We start from the raw sequence: 16,511 nt of genomic DNA on the forward strand, positions 1-16,511 counted from the left end.
CTGGCCATCCAGCCAGCCTGCAGCCTCTGCCTAAGCTTGGCACCAAAGCTGCGTTGCATGCTGACTGAGCGGCTGCTTTTTGACTATTTGGGGGCTTAAGTGAATTAATTTGTTGAAAAGAAGGAACTGACCAAAAGGTAGCAGCCACTGTGTTTGCAGTGGTGGAAAGACGCAGGAGCATCTATTTTAGGTGAATGCTTTTTAGAACGGTTTCCTTGTGGTACGGTACGCTGTGGTCACTAGGTGCGTGTTAATCTTGTAGGGTGATGAAAAAATTGCCTAACAGGGATGTAAAGATGTAAATGTTTAGATTTCGCTGGTCTAAAGCATTCACTGTTTAAATGCTGATGGCAAAACAGAAAGCGCAGATTGTTTGCAAGCTAGGACATGTCCTGTTGTATGTTTACTCTATTTTTTTCTTCACTATGAGTAGGAATTTCTTTCTTCTTTTAAAATGAGGACACCCTAGCATGTGCAGGGTTGGAAAAATGGCTAGCCATTTTGAGTGGCAGTTACTCTTTTCTTTTGTTTGCCTATTTTCTTCATGCAGGAATAGCACTTGTGCAAAAGCTGTATGCAGTTAGTGCCACTGCGGGTCCTGGCAAACAGTTTGATCTTGTTAGAAGATGATAAATTGATGTGATTCTAGATGTTTTGAAGTCTCTGTAACAATCCAAAAAGGAAAAAAAGAAAGGTGTGCTTTGGTAAGCTTAAGATGTAAATTTGTCAGCTAGTCATAAATGGGAAGAAAGATGAGATGAAGGTAGAGAGGAAGGAATAGCAGAAGACTGTTCTTCCATGACAGTTGTTTACAAAGTGCAGATGTTAGTAGGCTGGCTTTTCACAGTGTCTGTTTGCTTTTTCTTCTTGAAAACTTACAAAATGTCATGTTTGTAAACTTTCTGGAGAAGTTCTTCTCCCCCAGTCACCTCACATGGCAAATAACCTTCATACATTAACACCTTCAGTTTTGCTAATCTGAATATGTAACAGTTATGATCAAAGTATCAGGAGGTGTTTTAATTTCATCACGTTGTTTAGGTTCTGGCTCTGAGTTACAAGACTTTTGTGACACATTTTTATGCTCTTTCCTGTAGGTCAAGAGGTAGAACTTTGTGTAATTCCTTCAAACAAACTAGTTTTGTGAGACTTTAGGATCTTTTGAACTTGTGTCGTTTTGAACAGTCCTGGAGGATAAATTGAATACAACCATAGCGTCTAAAAGAAAATTTTTGTTCTGTCTGTATAGCTCGAAGTTAAGTTCTCAGTTTTAAATTCCCTCCACAATATAACAACTTCTAATTTTTTGATTGCTATTGTGTCCTTTTTTTAAAGGAAGAATTACTGTGGTTAGGTTATTCTACCATCTTATCTTTTTTAATAGTATTCTCTAGTTAACTACACGATTTTCAGTGCTTTGTTCCAGACCCCTTTAGAGACCTTTTGTGGCTGCAGGCTTTACAGCAGAGAAAGTCTTCTGTCATGCTTGAGAGAATATATTTTGAAAGCTCATGGCAGAACATGGATTATAAAGTACATGAAGCATGAATGTATAGAAAACAATTCCATGAAGCTTTAAGGTCTGAAAGAAAAGGCTGGGTGCAGAAAGATAATTCATAGTAATTCTAAAGAGTGTTTTTTGTTCATTAACACAATTTACAAGGTAGGCTTTCTTCTGGATGTTTCTCCCAACAGGAATGTTTTCTTGCAAAAAATATGGACTGGGATTTTTTGCTGCCAGCGATGAAACTTTTTCTTCCCGAGTTTGAATGGCACACAGTCCTATGTTGTGTTGAGAAGCAAATTGAGTAATGACCATCAATGGAAAACACTGGGTAACAGTGCAAAACTTTAAATTGGGTTTATCTAGTATGGGATCAAGAGTTCTGATCAAAATCTAGCCTATAATTAAAAATTACTTAACTTGTTTGAGTTTGTCAGCTGAGTACTATTTGCAGCAGAAAACTTTTCTCATCAGTCTTGGTGGCTGTTGCTTGCCTGCTTCTGAGGTTTTTGAAAACAATAAGAACTGTTTTAGCTAATGTGTGGGCAATATTAGAAATCTTTAACAGGAATGATGGGCAAATATGCAGGTTTGGTATTGGGAGACCACCTGATGTTGGATGTGTGTAAGCTTGTGAAGACATCACTACTATAGCTAGCTTTCTTTAGTATCTGAATATTTCAAATGAACCTTAGGCAGCTGGAGATCCCAGGACTTCCAAACTTTTAACAATTTTATTGATTAAATGTGTAGATGAGGTAGATTTTAATTGAAAACACAAAATTATTCTAAGGTGGGAACTTCACCAGTGCAGGCTTTGCATACTGCTGTGTGGGATGTTCCGAATTTGCTCCTCTTGCTCTTTATCTTTTATTTGCTTTTCACCCCATTTTCAGGTGGCAGGTAGGTTTCATGATCTTGATCCACTACTCAAGTGTGCCCATGCAAGAAAGAAACCTCAGTCATCTGTAAATTCAGGCTATTTCTCAGGTCTTGTAACAATGTGTCGCTGAGATTCACATGGAATTTCCATTTTCTTTAAAGGTGGGGTTAGCTTTCTGTGGCATTAATACTCTCACTGCCATGATTAAGGTGTTTGTTCTCCTTCTCTCCCCCTTGCAATGGATGGCAGTCACTGCTGCGGCAGCATCTGTCTGACATAGCACGCTTAAGCTCTGTTCGGTTCTTCGTAGAAACTCTTTCCAGTCATGCTATGGAAGTTGATAGCACTGTAACAAGAAGCTCTTAAGTTGTTAGTTCACAATCTAGTTGCCTACAATATGCTTCCTGCTCTTTCAAGTTTTTAAAAAGTATTCTTTGGCAATTATTTTAGAGTCATGATCCATGTTCAATTTGGAGAGGAGAAAAGTGACCTGTTCACAAAATGCCCTTCTTGACAACAACAGGAATAGAATATGGGCATTTAGATTCACAGCCTTGTGTTGAATCCACTACTCCATTGTTCTGTCTACAGACTGCTTCTTTCCTCCTCTTTAAAAATCAGCTTAAACTTATTTTACTCTAAACAAAGGTGATGAAATGTGAGGTACAATAACATCAGACCTGTTGAAAAGAATGAAATGTTTGGTAACTGTAGCTTTGATGTGAAGTATGTAATGTGTTAATCAGAGGGAAAAATTGTAGAAAGAGGTCTTTTATTGGACTGATTAATATATAGGAAAAAAATTACTTTGGACATGCAGTTGAGATAAGATGAGAGGCTTGTTTTGGAAAGTATTTTTTAACACACCTGTAGGAGTCAATTCATAAGAGGTGGTATTACCTGCAAGTCGTGATTTTTTTTTTAAATTTATTTATAGACCATTAAGCTGCATTAGCAAATGAAACGTTGTTTCAATGTAGATCAGTAGTCTTTTAACTCCATAGACAGTAACTTTCAACTGTTGTCCTCTATCAGAAAACAGCATACTTCACATAGGAAACATGCTATGGGGACTTGATGCTTTTCTGACATTCTCAGCAAAGTTTTGTCACTGTGACTTCTGAAAAGTGAATTTTCTATTTATTTATTTATTTTACACTACAGGAGGTAGAGATTAGTATTGACCTGCAAGCCTAGTGGATAGTGTGATATTTGTGCGGATAATCCCTGTTTTACTTTAAGGTTTTTTCTGTGTCTTTAAAATCAGTAGAAGTAGCACAGGTAGTTTCTAGACTGCTTGACTAGTATGATACAATGGATATAGTAAAACAGTAGAATTTCCCCTTTGAAAGTATGTTTTGGATATATCTGTCTTAATCTTTAGAGAGAGCTTTTGTTTGTTTGCTTTTCTACATCCCTTCCTGAATCTGTAATGCAGATAATTAAAATTCTGCTTAATTATCACAACTTTACTTTGCAGTAAAATTGACATGATGGTTCTCATCTGTTGTACAATAGGTTCATGAAATACAGTTTATTGCCTGCTAATAGAATATGAGATCTTTTTGTATTTAAATTTTGTTATGGTAATTAACTTGATACCCGAGGTGTCAGAATACTATAGTAGATTGTCTTTGTAAAATTCAGTGGTGAATGCTTACTTATTTGGTTTAGAAAATTTGAGGGCATAATTTATTTATTATATATAAATAATGGCATTATTTGGTTACTCAAATACTGTAGGTGTGGACACAGCTTCATATTTGATTATTTGATTTTACAAGTCAGTTAGTTTTTAAAAAAAAATTGCCTTCTTATACTTCAGTCAATCCTTATTTATTTATGGGAAATGTTGGTAGTTGGGCACTGCAATGCTCAGCTTCCACTTTGACTCAGCTTTTCATGTTCTTCCACTCTTCAGTGTTGTTAACGTAAGACACTGTCAAGCTGAGGAAGGTGAACTGTGACTTTCAATCTGCAGGTTCTAATTTGAGTTCATGCAACATTGTTTGTGGCCCCAAAAAGGCATTATTTAAGAAATAAATTAGTGATAGCTCCTGCACTTTTCAGTGAGCCAGTTTTCTTTCGTGGTGTGGTGCTGTTTAAGGCTGAGGCAGAAGATGGAGGAAGCTGTAGAGTTCCTGAATTCTTCGACTGGCATAGTGCAGGAAATAGAGCAACGAGCTGTTATTGCCCTGAACACACTGGCTTAAGGTGTTATTTTATAAATGGGGTTTTAAAAATAAACATCATAAAGATCTCTTACATGAGCAATAAAAACTACTGAAAAAGTGAAAGCATTACAAGTGTGTCTCATTCTCATCTGTATTTTATAGTACTTGAACAGTGTAGGGAGCAGGTCTCTGCTATTACTTCAGTTGCTTTTTCCTCCCATTTGTTTTTCTTCTCTGACTCATTCTGCATGCAGTAGATGGTATCTCTGTACTAGTGCTAATCCAGTATCTAAGGTCTAACAGTAATGCTTCACGCTGTGTAAGATGACACATTGGATCTTGCCACGACTTAGCTGCGTGGTTTAATGCTATGTATGTAAAGTAGCATCAGTGAAGTTGGCATGACCAGATTCACACCCTTGAAGTTTGAAGGGTCATTCATACAATCTGATTTGATCCTTTGCAAATACGATCAAAGTATTTTCCTCAGAAGTTGGATTAAAGCATGTGTAAGAACCCAAGTACTGAAATCGATGGTCAGTATTGTTTTTCTACCAGTAAGCTCTTCTAGAATTGAATTACCTTTAGGTTATCTGATTTCAAGATTAAGTTTTCAGATAACTAGTCTTGCTGTTGAACACATTGCTGAGAGGCTGGGATAATTCTCTTTTTCCCCACATGTAAAGACTATGACTATAAAGAATATGACTGTTTTGGCCAAATAATCTCTGTTAACCTATAATAGCAGCCTGTCCTGCTTTATTGCTAGCCAGTCTGTGTCGTCTTCAGTCTTAACAGCAAGAACTGCTGCTATGCCTGAAGCTGTGCACATTTTAAGACTTTGCAGGCAAAAATCTATAGGATGCAGGTAATGGAAACCTTCTGAAAACAGGGAAGGGGGATGAGAAAGAAGGATCTCGGAAAAGTTGAAGTAGAGTCTTTGTCTCTAAAACTTGTGTCAGAATGAATATATAAATATATATATACAGAACAAACATTTGATATCAATATTCCTTTCTTTAAGGATAATTCATTTACTTAGTGTTGTTACTCTGTCACTGTAAGTGCAGCTCTGCTCTCTGTAACTTAACCAATATTAATGTATAATTAACGGTCTGAAGAGAGTGAAGACTTTTCTGTTACATCTATGCAGTATTTTGAGAGCACTGAGTCTGTCATCAAGTCCCTCTCTGCCATCCATCGAGAGGCTGGATGGTCTGCAACAGAAGTGTTATTCCCAATCCAGCTGTGAGAGTGTAGGTACATATGTACCAGGCAGCAGAATTGAATTAAAAGTGGGTGGCTTACTGTGCTGCATGGCTTATCTGCACCAGGTATTTGCAGCTTCTCACAGTGCTTGCGTTACCTTCAGGATGTTATTGGCTTAGTGGGATCTTAGGGACATGTCAGTCAAGATGTAGTGTAATGCTAGAACTAGAACTCAGGCTTATTTCCTCTCCTGCCCACCTCTTCCAGTCCATCTTTGACATTCATGTGTGGTCTTGCTGAATCCAGAGTTCAAAATAGCTGGATTTCTCTTGAAAACACTTTGCAATACGTGTTTACCAGAGATATAATGGAAAGCTAAATGAAGTGCAGGGAAGGCTTGCAAAGCACTTAACTCAATCTTATGTGCTAATTAAGCACCTAACCTCTTGTAGTGGCGTGGGGATTTTTTTAATTTATTCAACTTATATATTGGATTTTCTTTTTAGAGGCAATGACTGCTGAGCAGTAGGTGGGTACCTGATTTCTAGACATAGGAACAATCCAGCTTGTCTACTTACTTACTGGCTGTAAAATAAAAAGTTAGCTTCCAATTTTGTGGAGGTTAACAAAGGAAAGAGTATTCAAAATTACTTGTGGTTTGGTTTTTGTTTTTAAATTGAGGCTTTTTTCCTCATAACTACCTTCATTGAAACTAAAATGCTTTCAAGTACATTCTAAATAAGCAAATAGAGATATCATCGTATGTACAGTCTACCCTGAAGGCTTATTTGTGGATGAACTCCAGCATAAAGAGCTGTCAGATGAAGAAGAGGTATCATTATGTTTTCCTATGGAATAATTTTTTTTCTTTACTGTGTTCTGTACTAGTTCTGGCAAATATTGGTCTGGCAAAATGTGCAAGAAGATATGTTAATATAGGTATTTTCATACCTATTTAAGGTATAACTTTAAAATGCCTAGGCTTATAATTTTTTTTTTTTTTTTTAACTTACTGGACTAATTTTCTGTAAAGAATCTCTGCCTGTAAGATCTGTTTTTCTGGAAAACTTAAGATGATAACTAGAATGACTGAAAACTTGTTCGTGCAATTTTTGATAACATATTCTCAGAATGCTTTGCTAGACCTATTTGTTATTTATATGACAGATAAATAATTTTGCTGTCCTGGAATATATCACAGGTGTTAGCCACTGGAAACAAACATAAAGCTGAATATTTAATTGTTTTGTGTTGATTTTAATTTTGGGGCGAAAAGCTTCTATTATAATTATATTGCTGTCTGTCTTAAGAGTGATGGTTGGAAAACATGCAGCTACTGCTTTGGAGATTGTGTGTGTGTCTACACACACAAACTTTCAATGTGGGTATTTACCTTTATTCCAGTTCTAAGTAAGAAGGTGCTGCAAGAAGTCTTTTATTCTTTGTATCTCAATTTGGAGGTATTTTTATACCATAAGCTGTAATGCTTAATCATATAAGGCTTTCATGCTAGTTCTATATTTATAGTTTAACTTATTTTTTTCAAGTCATGTGAAGTTTCATCACGTTGTGATACTTATGGCTTCCAAATTTACTTTCTATATAATTTATGATCAATATGTCAGGAAAAGTTTGTGAGAAATAACTATAGATAAGGAGCAAATGATAACCTGCACACATTGCTCAAAATGAAGTTTATCTTTTACGTTGGTTGTTGCTTTAGTAATGCCCTGTAATTTGTATGGAAACTTGCAAATATTGTATTGTGGTTAAATACCTCATGGGATTTCCTGTGAAATAATAGAGTTGATTTTTATATTAATGGGGAGATATCTAGTTTCTCATTGGGAATGTAGAAAAGATGAAGTGTTTGCTCTGCAGAAGGTGAGAACAGAAGCTTGTTTTCATAGGTGTTGAGTTAAACTTCAGTCTTCTATTTGGAAAATCTGGCTGCATAATTTAACCCTCATTAAGATGCATTATGATAGATATGGCTTTGAGGTGTGTAAATAATTCTTAACTACATGGGAAGAATAATCAGAATATAGATTACTACAAAATGTCAGGTTTGCTAGGGTTGTTTTTCTTCTGATAATTTGGGAGATTATTTTAACCAGCAAATAGGGAAAGCTGATGCATGCTGAAGAGCATTTGTGTTGGTTGTCTTAGGGCTATACATTGAAACAAAGACACCCTTAATTTGTTATACCTCTCTGTATTCCCGTTTACTTTATTTCATATCTTCTAAATAAAGCAACAGGTAACCATAAAAATGTAACTTAGTGAAAGGACATACAAGACTTGGCCATGTCTTTAGTACTACAGTTTTTCCCTTCATTGTCAGGGGTGGTCACTCAATGAAAGTGGGTTAGAAGCACTATCCTTTAATAAATGACATTCCCACAGATTCTGCAATATTTACGATTTTCAAGAGCCCAACATGGAACTATACATTTTCAGTCATGACTCTAAAGAAACTCTGAGAACGCTTAGAGTGCGGTAGTCCCCTCCTAGAAAAAAACATGAGTGCACCCACTTGCAGGAGTAGAAATATCCCCATTTATCCAACGAAATGATGGTAATGAATGATTTTTTTTTTTAAAGTATTCACAGTTACATATGGTGTGATTATATGTAGAAGGTCCTTGAGTATATACTCAGAAAATCTGCTCTTGATTTAATTCCTTGGTAACAAACACATTAATGGTAATTATACTGCAAATCAGGTCATAAGTTTCTTTACCAACAGTTCCTAAGCGTGTTGGAAAGAAACTAAACGCTGGCATGGAAAAGGTCTTTTAAAAAGTCAGTCTTCAATACAAAAGATGAGAAAAACACCTTATTTTTGTTCTGCTTGACTGCAGCGTTATTGTAGGAGAAGGCATGCATAACCAAACTTGTCTAGAAATGTGTTTAATGTACTTGGAAAACATTAACTTCTTTCTGTAGCTGTATTTGTTGCTCCTATAAGCCTGTTGCATGGTTTGATTATGGGATGGAATTCCACATGTTTGTTTTATACCTTAGGGTGAAAATAAGTGTGTTTTGGGGGTGGTTTTGTTTGTTTTTTTTAAATTAAAATGTAACTCTCAACTTTCTGGATTCAAGATGCTTATTTTAGGGAAAGGGGAATAATTGTTAAAGTATTCACTTATTGATGACGTTCAAATTTGTCTTACTTAGTTCTTTGTTTTGTTTTGTGAATTAGCCTCCTGCCCAGGGCTACAAAGTGGGAGCTTGGATTTGCATGTAATGGGTGGTCCTGGTTGCTCGGGGCTGGAGGCTGATTGCTGGTGTTTAGAGCCAGCCTCTGGTCTTGCCTGAGATCTCGGTGACCCTCCACCTATCCCAAAAGCAGTTGCCGTTGCAGGGTTCTTTATGTGCTTCCATGTACCCCTTTATATTGCACTGGGGTTTGATAAGCCATTGCAGTAGCCTGGGCCTATGTAAAATACAGCTTTAAACACAGGTCATATATGAAGGAAAAGTAGTAGAGCAGCTGCTAATAACTCAGCTACTCGCCTCTCTTCTGTTCTCCTTCTCTTGCCTTTTATACTAGGGATTCACAAAGTTGTTTCCTAACAGACTTACCGAGCATACGGCACGTTAAGCTTAGGACACGCAAAATGACTTAGGTTGGTGCCTGTGGTGTGACACCTGTAAAATAGCTCCTTCAGGAGATTACTGTCTGCAGAGTAATGTTGAAGGCCATGTAGGTGGGAAGCAGAGAGTCCGGCTTTCTCTGCTTGGGACTCCCAGCTGGTGGCAGTTTTCTGGGGCTTGATAAGGCCGTTTGAGCTCTAGTTGACTAATGGCTGTGGTGTCCAAACACTCAGCCATTTGTCCCAGCCTTGGCACAGTTTCCATGGTCAGCTGGTGCTCTCAAGGATAGCCTCAGCTGGGGCTCTTGCATACTGTAAACAGAAACGGTGAACTGACTGTGTTACTGGTTTGATTTTACATAAAATTGTAAAAATCAAGGAATTACAAGTTTTCATTTGTGAACTCGATGCAAATTGGTCATACTAGCAGGTTTGAATTTCTTGTGATGAATGTCCGAGTTGTTATTTCAGTTGGGGCATCCAGCATATAACCTGAAGATATTAAAACAAGTGTAACTGAAAAATAGCATTAAAAACAACTGTAACTTTAATCTAAGACTAAGCACCTCTCTGATTTTATAATGAACAGCAGTATGTAAGTACATGTTACTGTTAGTTCTTGGATAGCTTCTGTGGATGCTGGGAGACGGGCTGTTAACAGGTTTATGGCATAGAAAAGAGCGAATCTGACTTGACTGAGGACATATGGAAGTTCAGCAGTAATAATGCCTATTGTACGATCTCTTTGATAGCATTCACAGTTCTTGTTATTTTGTGAAAAACTTCAAAATGGAATTTAATCGCTGTCACAGACAGCTTTAGGGTGAAATTCCTCTCATCTCTTGTGTCTAGTTGACAGCATTCAACAGAGACTTGGGCTTGGGTTTAGACAGTATAATATGGTTTATCAGGGGCAATGGTTGAATTTCATGCAGAAATTGATACATAAGTAGAGAAGAAATGTTAAGGGTTTAAGTTATGAAGAACATAGAGGACCATAATCTGAAAATTAAACCTAGCCTACTAAGTCTACCTCAAGTATGGGCTAGGTTATCCAGGTGACATGCTAGGCTTTCTACAGAGCAGGACCTTGGTATGAAATGGACCTGTAATTACTTGCGCTGCTATGCACAGTCAGTTAAATAAAAATCGTCAATTTGTTTATTCAGGTTTACTTTTTCACAGTTATAAAAGAGTTTGGGTTTTTGTTTGGGTTTTTTGGTGTTTTTTTTTCTGGATAGCAAGCATATATATATATAAAAATGTTATTGATGCTATTTTATCGGCTTCTATGTTTGAAGCTTGAACAAGTGAGTAGCAAGATCAAGCTATATGGTAACACTTGAAAACATAATGCTCTGCCAAGGAGTGATTAGAATTAGATATCAACATTTCCACAAGGTCTTCAAGCATGCCTTGACCTGTATCACGCTGTGCACTAGGAGTGCAGGGGCTGAATGCAATTCTCTTGCTTTCTCCAGGCAGATCAGGAGCTGAGTGCTGGAGACTCCTGTGTGATCGTTGCTCTCTCCCGAAGCCCAGCTAAGGTGGAAGAGAAGTAGAACATGCTTAGAAAAAGGGAATAGTGGAAGTGTAAGATAGGAAGCACTGGGGGCAGTAGGTGAGAAAGTTTGGGGAATATGAGCAGAAGGGTCATGTATAGCATTTTCCCAGGAGCAGAGAAGTCTGTAAGGTCCAGGAGCGTTAGGCATCGCAATGCAGACTGGGCCCCAAAGGCCAGAGCATGACAGGCTGATGAAGTTTTGAATCTGGCTACCAAAAACTTTCTCATCTAGTGGCTGTCCCACAGCAAAGAATAACTTCTCCTTTTACCCATCAGTGGACTAGTGGGTAGAAAGCTATTTCTGCAAGTGAAAAGTTTGGGATTTTTTTTTTTTTACCTCTGAGGGTGGAAAGGGGAGAAAAAACTGCAGTATAATTCATGTAGTCACCTGGCTTTTTGGTAAAAGATAACACAGTGCTGAATAAATGGTTTAAAACTCAGCTGCTAGAAAATTAGAGAATGTGAGAATGAAGGTTTCATATGCAGTCGTCCTGTGTCTTCACCTTTTTGTATGTCCTTGATAATTAGATAACTGCATGTTTTCTTTAGCAATATCCATTCCTGAATAAGAAAGTCTATTTTCTGGATAAAAAATTCAACATACTATGATTAACTGCAGACTGTATATCAAGAACAATTTCAAAGCAATAGGAGTGTATAGTGTTTTATATGGAAATACTGTTCAGAATTCACCTAAAGGTCACCTCTTCCTTTTTTCCTTTCCTTTAAAAACAAAAGAAAACAAAAAACCCAAACTCCCAAAGCCACGTCTTTGGGAAAGAGTGGAAAGAAAATACTGCTGATCTCCTAGGAAAAAATGCAATGTGCTGGCTAAATAAGTGAGTCTTAGCAACTTGCATACACTTTTGATTTCAGAAAATACATGGTAGCAAACTATCAATTGGCTGACAAAAAAAAAGTATGTGACATTACTTGTTGAATGCTTTTGTGTGCCTGACTTCTGAGTTTTCTGTGAGAAGGGAATTGTTTTAGCTGCTTCTAAGTATAGATTACACATCGTTACGCAAGGATAGATCACTGCACTGCTTTGTTGCCTTTGGTAGTCTATACAATTTTGCATCTCATGGCTCTTCATGCGTTTCACATTTGCTTTTTGTAGTGATGTGTGAGTAGATATGATGTTCCAGAATTTTAAGTTATTTTATTCTGAATTGCTCAGTTTCTTCAGCTGCTTAACAGAAAAGCCAGCCTATGTTTTAAGGCAGATAAAGAAATAAGGGGAGATTGCAAAATAGTCTTGACGTTGGTCCTGTCTAGCTTGGCCAGCTGTCTGGGAAACACTCATATTATGCAAGTCTCTTTGTAGCTAGCCTCTAGTAAGTGAGGTATGATTTGGTAATTGGTATGGTAATTAACCTGGAAAACTATCCTCTGCTTCGCTTGCCAACTGGCTTTATGTGCTGTGATGTTAATTGGTAAACTGATCCAGTGAAGAGAGGCTTAAAATGTTTACAGGCTTGACTGTATTTAATTCATCTTTTATTTCAGTGAATGGCTTTTTACTGTTTGGTGGTTTGGTTTTTTTTTTTCATTTGTGAAAACTCTTTTTCAGAGTTTTGGTGTTCATGAATATTTTTCAAAAAAAAAAAAAGAAAAAAAAAAGAAAAAAAACCAAACTCCAACAAAACAACTTTTTTTTTTTTGTCAGATGTTCTTCTCAGATATAAATTTCTGGCTTTGTGAATTTATCTATGCTAGGCTGTAAAATATTGACATGCTTTTAATGTTAATTCTGGTTGCCTTACATAAGGTGCTTGTGTATATGTATTCCTGAAACAAAATGCTATTTGACAGACGTTATCTGCATTAACTCAAGACTGTTTTGTCAGTTGAGAGTAAACAGAATTGTTTTATTGCAGTGAAACTTGTATGGTAGATACAGAAATATGTAGGAAATGTATAAGGGGTTGAGGGATTTACTAGTTAACAGATGATAAAAACTTGTCTTGACGTTGCCTTCCTGCTTTATAGTATGTGTTTGGGTTTTTTACTGATTTAAACTAAGGCAGTGGCCCATGCCTAACCTGAGTACATGTTACAGGGGTTACCTGTGATTCTCTTCAGCTGGGTGCATTTAGAACATGGAAGCCCCTCTATATATGCATTTATGTTCTGGTTTACAATGTGCTCATTTTACAACTTATTCCTTTATATAAGAAACATTTGTTACTATAGGTATTTGGGGTATAATGAGGCCTTCATGATGTTGTAGGTTTCTCTGAAAAAACATAGATGAAACATAGTGAACTGTAAGAACGATTATTAAACATAACGTTTGTTTTTATAGGTTATTCAGCAATAGTTATGAACTCCCGTTTACGAGCCTTAGGTGGGAGGATAAATAACATACGAGCATCGGACCTACCAAAAGAGAAAACCCGATCAGAGATAATCTGTAACGTCCACTTTTTGGATGGCTCAGTACAAAGCTTCAAAGTCAACGTAAGTTTGGAAAACTACTTTTTTTTTTTTAAATACATAGAAATTTGTTTGAAAGCTGAAGATCAAATGTGGGACCCTGAGGCATGGGATTTCCAAAAGATGTTGAAGATGTAGCTTTGCCATTATAAGTTGCAGAATTGCTGGTTATGAAATGGATTTATAAAGCGCGATTTCAGTTTTCTTTAAAGTCAACCAACTGAAATGTCATAAAACTACAGCATGCAGATTGTATCTGGAAAAAGGTCTTCTGTATGATATGGGAACCATGAAGAAACAGATCTGGTGATCATTATCAGCTATGAATAAGTAATTCATTTTTAAAGGGAACTCCCAAATTTGGATGTGCTCCTCCTTTTTTCCCATCAAAGGAATGGTAGTGGTAAAAGGAGGAGGCCTTGTAAATTCCTGTAGTGATGTCAGTACCTATTTTCTGAAATGCAAAGATGATGTAAATAGTGAAGACGTCATGGCTTAGTAGGACAGTTCTGTTCAGTCTTTTGTTCTTCAATGTAGTCTCTTTATCTGGGAGCGTGGAGGGAAAGGGGATTAACAGAGGTTTGCACTCTACATTTTTACTGTATTTTATTCTGTAAATATTTTGGTTTATAACCTTCAGTACTGATTAAAAGTATTAGTTCATTTTTGAATGGAAACAAAGGAAATACCTTCACTCAATCAATTTGCAGTAGAATTATCTGATGATGCAGAAAAACTATGGATGAATTTAAGGATAATTGTGTGAATTTGTGTACATGATACTACTTTTATCCAATTTACCTTATTTGAGAAGAGGCATTATGCTGCTTCTTTGAGGAAGCTGCATTGTTGGATATCTTAGATTATGTAATGCTTTCTTATAGGAGATTCAAATCTTCACCTGAACACTGTGTTTTCCTAAGTATTATTACAGTTCTCTTTGCAGACTGATTTTATTTTTGAACTTCAGCTGTTAGATATTTATTGAAATAGAAATTAGTAGCTAGGTAAACATGATTTTCATTCGAATTCTAATTATTTTCATTCTAATATATACAGAATTAATCTCATATTTTAGTATATATTTTATACACTATATCTGTATGTGTATTTTTATATGTGTGTGTGTGTATATAATATATAAAGTAGCTAACATTGGGGAGTAGGGTACAAGGAGAGTAGGTATGTAAGAGAGAGCAAAACATTAGTATACAATTTCCATTGTTGGTTTCCAGCGTGCCCTATAGGATTGCCTTGTCTGTCAATGAACTAGCATAATTGCCCTCCCCTCCTGCACAAGGACCTTTGAAAAATGAGGAATTTAAAGCTTTTTGAAATCCATGCATAGTAGTGTATTCTTTGGTGTAAACAAATGTTTACGTAGCTTTAGATGTAGCACTTGGCCTGAAGTCCAGCACTGTACAAGTCAGCTTTGTGCTTCTCATTTCATCCTTTAAGCAGTGAGTGTGATATGATAAATGGGAACCATTTTGAAACTCCAGACCCAGCTGATTTCTCTCCCTGCCTTCAGCGTACCCCCAGGGTATCCCTGCTGGTTACCTCCTTCATCCAGGAATTGGTAGGGCCTCCTTTACTGCAGCTGTAATGCTGAACTGCCATAGGAGTAATCCAGGACCCGTTATTGCTTTATTGAAAAGAAGCAGGGAGCGTGGCTACCCCACTATGTTACGAGCTAACGCAAGGAAGAGGTTTACCAGAAGATTTATGTTCTTTGAGTACTGAGCTTTCGTACCAGTACTGAGGGAGCCTGCACTTATCTGCCAAGATGGCTTTTCCTGATTATCTAACCTTGATGTCTGCCTAAGAACAGGCTTTGCCCCTCTCTGGTTGTGTCGCAAGGCCCAGTTCTCAAAAGCGTTTGAAGCCGCTGTGGAAAATTTATCTGAGTTCTGCTTATGTTAACAGAAAATATTCAGCCTCCTGAAGTTTGTGCCTGAACGTCTGTGTTTTTATTTTAATTGCCAACATCATTCAGTTTTATGTCTGTGAGCAAAGAGGAACTCGGATCTGTGGTCAGTCTGGGAATCGACTAGGCATGTATTGAAGGAAAATAAGTTTTGCTTTGAACAGATTTTCCCTACTAGTGAAGTCTTTGTGTTGCTTTAGAGAAACTGTTTCTCATATCAAGACATTGATTTATAAATCTGATTTTGCTCCATACTTTACTCATTTCTGGATGCCAGGTCAATTGATAATTCTATATTTTTAAGAAATTAAATATGCATATCACATGGCATGATCATCCATAAGACAAATCAACAGCAATGTATTTAATGTAGTAATACATTATTAAAATGAAGGTGCTTTCTGAAATGACTAGACATAGATACAAGATACATGGATAAAAAGACGTAGTATGTCTTGTGAATGTTGTAAATACATTTTCTAGTTTTTTACTTTCTCAGTTTTTACTGTTATTGCTGAAATCTGTTGAATTCTTCTCTCCTGTCTGAGTTTGGAGAATTGGAACTGAACAGGATCACCTCTTTTAAAGTATAAGGTGTAGTGTTTTCTCTTTGAAAACTTCAACATATCAGTGGAAAATTAAGGTTGGGAATTTTTCAGGGTTGTATGTTTGGGCTAGTGGTACCCCGTGATTTATGAAGGCTCTAAGTTTGGATATATGTTACACTTTGAACTAATATTAGGCTAATATTCATGTACACATAAGTATGCTTTACGTTCGTAGACAGGATTACACTTTTCTACTACAAATAGTGTAAAGTGAATGGGAAAAAGCAGAATACGCAAAGCTTGGCCTTTGTCCATTTAATAGCATAAGTGGAATCAAAGACTCCTCCCATTCTAATGACAACAGACTGAAAAATACTGAGCATTGCTTTGTCATGTAGCAGCTATCTGAACACAGAATTCTTAGTGCAAGAGGATTTCTTTCTTTCAAAGGCATAGTGGGATTATATAGAAAAATAACATCAAAGAAAAGAAACATCAAGGGTAAGAAGAAACTAGAGAGAAATTTGCTTTGAGTTTAAGCAAATATATATTCCTATGTTGTCATTTCCAATATCTTGTTGGCACTGCACAGATGCTCAAGACTAGTAAATTTGAGGTGGATTTAAATTTAATACAAAGATGATAGATTAGATAGTCTAAA

The 16,511-nt window shown here is 36.7% G+C and overlaps 1 protein-coding gene across 2 annotated transcripts in view; it reads left to right on the top strand.

The window, feature by feature from the left end:
- PTPN3 (protein tyrosine phosphatase non-receptor type 3) overlaps nt 1-16,511 on the top strand; it is a 134,131-nt gene that overhangs the window by 19,327 nt on the left and 98,293 nt on the right. For both annotated transcript variants that reach the window (XM_072852967.1, XM_072852969.1), the window contains exon 2: nt 13,245-13,399. In XM_072852967.1, the coding sequence (XP_072709068.1) occupies nt 13,262-13,399 (138 nt within the window). In that variant the 5' untranslated portion in view covers nt 13,245-13,261. The remainder of the gene's footprint in view (nt 1-13,244; nt 13,400-16,511) is intronic.

This window comes from Ciconia boyciana, chromosome 2 (genome assembly GCF_034638445.1).
Source record: "Ciconia boyciana chromosome 2, ASM3463844v1, whole genome shotgun sequence".
Classification (NCBI taxonomy): domain Eukaryota; kingdom Metazoa; phylum Chordata; class Aves; order Ciconiiformes; family Ciconiidae; genus Ciconia; species Ciconia boyciana.